This window comes from Manihot esculenta, chromosome 11 (genome assembly GCF_001659605.2).
Source record: "Manihot esculenta cultivar AM560-2 chromosome 11, M.esculenta_v8, whole genome shotgun sequence".
Classification (NCBI taxonomy): Eukaryota; Viridiplantae; Streptophyta; class Magnoliopsida; order Malpighiales; family Euphorbiaceae; genus Manihot; species Manihot esculenta.
The window spans coordinates 29,575,478-29,581,477 of NC_035171.2; the positions used below are offsets into that span (position 1 = coordinate 29,575,478).

Genomic DNA, 6,000 nt, shown 5'->3' on the forward strand with positions numbered 1-6,000 from the left:
AAAAAGCTCAGCATGAAGATGCCCTAGGCCCAACAAACAAACTCTAGAACGACAGAGTTTATGATATAGTTTTATAAATATTGAAATTTATTATTAAAATAATAAACACAGAATGCTAATGCTAGTTGTAAATTTAAAGCAAAGGATGGCCATACCAACTCATCAATCCAGGAAAAAGAAACCCTTTGTTGGTCCACTTCTATTGTAAGCTCAGATTCTATTTCTTCCTTTTATTAACACACAAACTCTCTCAAGCTTTGAATAATCATAATAATCCCCTTTTTAAAATTGTGTTATAATTAAATAAATAAAATTAATTAAATAATATGGGTTTCCTTTTTTTTTTTATTGAGAAAAAATAAAGGGGTGGGAGAGATGATAGTAAGAGAGATGGGAAGCAAAATGATTAGGCATGAGCATGAGATGCAATTATGGGCCATGAGAGTGTGTGACGGATTTCACTTTTATTATTATTAAGTACAAAACCCTACCTCTCCTCTATTATCATAACTCTTCCCATATTCCCTACATTATTATCTAATCTCTCTATTTTACATTAAAAATATAAATTTTTTAATATTTTTATAATTTAATTTAAAATTTTAAAATTGATAAAATTATTTAAAATTATAAACTTTATTACTATTATGTCTAAATTTAAAATTTAAATTAAAAATATCTTGTTGACATAACAAATTAAATAATATAAATTATTTTATTATATTCATATACTACATTGATAAATATTATTATATAAAAAATTTAAAATTTTTAATTATTTTATAATTTAATAAAAAATATTAAAAATTAATATAATTTATTTAAAATCACTAAATTTATCCTGTTTCATTACTAAATTTCTATGATTCTATTATTGTATTTCACTCCATCTCTTTAGTATAAAAAATTATAATAAAATTTATTTTTACTTTTTAATTTTAATTTTCTTAACTTTTTTAAAATTTAATATATGCAATATCTCTATTTGTAATTTTAATTGCCGACTTATATAGAATAATAAAAGATTAATAGTAAAATAATAAACGATAAAACTATAATCTCTATTTTCTATTATATTAATATAATTTTTTATAATAAATGCGCATATCTAATAAGATATTTAAAAAATAAAAATTAATAAATATAAAATATATTAATTTTTATTGAAACGAGTGGCAAATAAAAATAAGTTAAAGTTGTATTCAGAGTGAAAAAAAATTAAAGATTTTGAATTGAATTATATTAATTTTCAAAATTTTAAATTAAATTAAAAAATAGCTATAAATTTTATTTTTTGTTTTAACTAATAGCCGTTCTTATATAAATATAAAAAAATAATCCGCTTGCTATATCTTCAAATAACACTCTCTAATTTAAATTTTAAATTTGAATATAATTATAATAAAATTTATAATAAATGATTTTATCAACTTCTGAAATTTTAAATTAATTATAAAATAATAAAAAATTTTGAACTTTTCATGTAAATTGGCTTAAATCAGTTGTTATAGTGAATTAACTTTTTTATTGTTAACTTTGACATCCAATCTTTATAAATAATTATTTAACCTTTTAATTTTGTAAAATATAATTATAATTGATAAAATATGTTTTTTTTTATTTTATACGCTTTAAATATAGGTTAATAATAACGGTTTAAAATTTATTGTATTTACTTTAGTTGTCTAGTATAAAATATTAATTTATTTATTGTTTAATAATAAATAAAAAATATATTTAAAATTATAATTTTATTAAATATAAAATAAATTTTTATTAATATATATATAGTAATAAAAGTAAATTTTATTTGTAAAATTTTAAACTACCACTGCGTTTGACATAGAAGAAATGTATAAAAAAAGAAAGGATTTGACGCATAGGAAAGGAGGAAACCAGCTAACCATTGAGTGTATGGTTTCCGCACCGCTGGCACCTAAGGAATGCTCATACGAGTGCTCGCCATCCATTATGATCTTCACTATAACAATCATTCCTTCTCCTCAACTTCGGGCTTTAAAGATGGTTTTATTTTATTTTTTTTATTTTTTTATTTATTCATAAATTTACTATTTAATCCTCATATTAATAAAAAAATTTATTAGTTAATTTTTCAAATTTAAAAAATATATAACATTTTTAAAAAATTTACTAATAATTTTTTTTGTTAATTTTAATTGTTAAAAATTATAAAAGGTTTAAAATACATAAATAATTAATAAACTTTTTTATAAATTTAAAGAATCGTATTTTTTTAAATTATATAAACTAAATAATAAAATATTTAACAGTTAAAATTAATAAAAAGTTTAATTATTAAATTTTTTAAAAATTTAAAAATATTTTAATATATTTTTTAAAATTGATAAATCAATTAATGAGTTTTTTTATAAGAGAATAAAATTATTTTTTATTTTTATATAATTAAGAAAATATAGTTAAAACAATAAATTTATATAATTTTTTTAACTTACCCTCTATTTTTGTTGTTTTATTATAAACTTATTCTATAATAAATTTTATATTTTAATGGATATTTATAAAAATTATATTAAAAGAGTTAATAAATGAATTATTATCTAAAAAAGCCTAAAATTTATTATAAATAAAAAAAAATGAAAGTAAGTGTATTTGTGAATGGATAGAGTAATAGTTTTTTAAAGGATTTAAATTCATAACTTTCAAAACAGATATTTAATTAATTTAAGGAGCCATATATATATCACTTTTTTCCTCACTTTGAAAATGTTTAATAAATATTTAATTATTTCACTTTTTTTTTAAATCAATTGCAATTATTTCACTTTTGTTTAAACTATTTTTCAAAATAAACTTCTGAGATGGAAATTTTTAATTTCATTCATTATTATGTACTAATTCCTTTTTATATAATAAGATCCAAAAATAAATAAATAAATAATTGCAATTTGGCAAGAGATAAAATTAAAGCATCTTTCTTTAATTTTTTTATTAAAAAACTTAAATTAAATATGATTTGACCAAACAGTATCTTCAAATCTTTTGATGGAACTCATCATTTAAGCCCCAAACTATTCATTAGATATAATTTGGTAAGCTTGGTGAACCAAATCCCACATTATTTTGAGTAAACTCAAAGCAAAGAGTCGAATAAAAAATAAAAAACTTTTTTTAATAAAATTTAAATTAATAAAAAAAACTTGGCTTAATTAATAAATTCTCATATGCCTAAATAGAATTTGAAAAAATAGCTGGCTGGGGCAGGAAGCCAAAAAAAGGGAAAAAGTGTGGGAAACCTGCTCAAAATTTGTTGCTAAAGGGTCATGATTGGCATGATGGGGTGAAATCCAAGCAATCCAATTAGGACCCCACAGTTTCCCATCTAGAAAGACATTCTTTAAAAAACTTTTAAAAAAAGCAAATAAATAAATGAAGTGATTATCATCCCTTCAATCTAAAAATATCATTTTAAGACATCATATGACATATTGCATTATCACAACTCTTAATTTTTATTGACCAAATAAATACTAAAATACAAAAAATTATTAACAAACTTACCAAATGTTTAACTTCCTCCAATACCCATTTTCCAAAATTTCCAATTTTCATGGAAAAATCCTAAGATCAAAACCCAAAGCAAAGAGCCAAAGACTCTCTCAATATTATTGTGGCATGCTTCCTATGGGACCTTACATCATGCAGTTGGCCTGCATTTGGGACCCATGTGAATACAGCTCAGCCAACTTTTATATTATATATTTGTTTTTATTTTGGATTTATTTTAAATGCTTATTTTTTTATGGGATCCAAGTAGTAGTGGGTGAGGCTCTCAATTCCTTGTTAATTTATTGATTAGGTCAATTTTCATCAGAAATTAAACTTGCTTGCCTGACTTTCTAACCTTTACTAGGGAATTATTTTATTTTGAGGAGTGAAACATGGGTTCTTTATTCTATATATAAGAAAAATTGGATCCAATGAAACTAAAATCCTCTCCTCAAAATTAAGAAAAATTAAAATTAAAAATTTCTGATTTTAATTTTACCTTACATATTTGGATATGACATGTATTAATTTCAAAATACAAAAATGATATGGCTGTGTTGAGGAAGATAGAGCATGCTTAATGATAATAATTATAATAATAATATGGCCTCCTCATGAGGCAGAACCACTACATATTGTCTTTCTGCAGCCACTTCAAGGGACAACATAAGCATCCACAAATCAATTTTCTTACAAAATGGTTGGCAAAATAGAAAGAGTGAGAGAATGGGAAAAGAAAATTTTCTCTTTTTACTCCTAATCAAGTCTCCCTTGTATGGGAAATGGATAATGTCAAAAACCCAGTTCTTTTTTTCCAGTTTTTTATTTTTTATTTTTTTTTATGAGAGACTGCAAAATATCGGGAGAAATTAAAGGTGCTATAGGATTATTAACATGCACGTTAACATCAGATGGTGTTTCTGTAGTAAAGCACGTGGGAAGATGCATCAAAGTGTGTAGAGATCAGAGGAAAAGCGATTGCTTCATTAAACAAACATTTTCATAAGTCATATCATTAGTTTTTTTCTTGAAACTAAAAAATAATGAGTAATTTTTTTTTATGTATAAAAATCAAATTATTATTAATATCGCATTAATAAATGGTGAAGCAGTCAACAAATATTTTATTTTTTATAAAAATTGAATTATTATTTTACTCAAATCTGATCGCTTTATAAAAAATAAAATAAATAATAAATATTTTATTATAAAAATCAAATTCTTAATTTCACTTAAAAAAAATTATTGAATCATAGTCGGGTAACCTATATCAAATGGCTAACAGAGTAGCCTGACCCAGATCATGAGATGAGTGAAAAAGACCCTTTCTTTCCTTACCCTTAATTTCTGAGCAAAAAGCCTCTCTCTTTCTTCTTTATTGTCTTTCCCCCTCTCTCTCTCTCTCTCTCTTTCTCAGAGAGGAAAGAAAGGACAGGATATGTGAATATTTGTTGCCTATATCTTGCATTGGATCCTTCGCCCCAAGTCTTATACCTCCCTACATTCTCTCTCTCTCTTTGCCATCAAGAAGATTTCTTTAGCTAAAATCCAAACAAAGCTTAGTGTTTTTTCTTCATCTCTCTTGGGTTTAGGCTAATAGCTAGCTTGTCTGTTTTCTTTACTCTCAGTTGATCCTGATAGTATCCGAATCTCTATGTTTAAGGTTTTTTTGGTTCTTGGTTTTTGATTCTTGATTGGGTTGATTTCAGTTTCTTGATTTTTTTTTTTTCTTTCTTCATGTTTTCCCAATTTAAATCTTTGACGTTCATAGGGGTGTCCAATCCTGAGATGTTTTTGTCCGAAAAGGATCTGAATTCTATGGAATTCAATTTCCTTGTAAGACCTGCATTAGAATTTGAAGATCATGAATGTGATATTGCACGTTTACGAGAAGGTGATGATGATCAAGATGAGCTTCATCTGAATAATCCCAAAGAAGAAGAAAAAGAAGGAGAAAGAAAGAGAGAAGAACATAAAGAAGGAGATCAATGCAAGTTGCTGGTTTCTACGTTGAAGATAAAATTGCCATCTTTAGGAGAATTCAAGCTTGAAGAAGATGTAGATGAAGATGATGGGTTCAAGACTCCAACATCTTTAGATAATAAAATCCCAGTGGTTCTTCCATGTCCACCTGCACCAAGAAAACCTAAATCTCTCCCATCGAATAAAAGAAAATCTCATCGCCGGAGAGTCCTTCTTGATCTATCAAATGAGATTGAATCTTTGTTTCCTCCAGCTCTTCGTGCAGATCTTGGTGGAAAGATTAAGAAAATTAGACAGGAAAATGACTCCAACGGTATAATTATTTGAATTTACAATGTATCTTAATTTCTTGTGAAGTTAATTACAGTAGTTATGTCTTTTTTTTTTCCTTCACCATTTCTTGGTTGCAGAAAATTTCCCAAAAGAAATGGTTTCCTATCTATGATAATAGCATTATTATCTTAAATTTCCATTTCTTTATCTTGCAAA

General features: G+C 24.4%; 1 protein-coding gene across 1 annotated transcript; it reads left to right on the forward strand.

Annotated features, from left to right (window-relative positions):
* Positions 1-4,841: 4,841 nt before the first annotated feature.
* On the forward strand, positions 4,842-6,000 carry LOC110627006 (cyclin-dependent protein kinase inhibitor SMR10). The gene has a single exon (XM_021773222.2). The coding sequence runs from the start codon at positions 5,266-5,268 to the stop codon at positions 5,836-5,838; it is 573 nt and encodes a 190-aa protein (XP_021628914.1). The 5' UTR covers positions 4,842-5,265; the 3' UTR covers positions 5,839-6,000.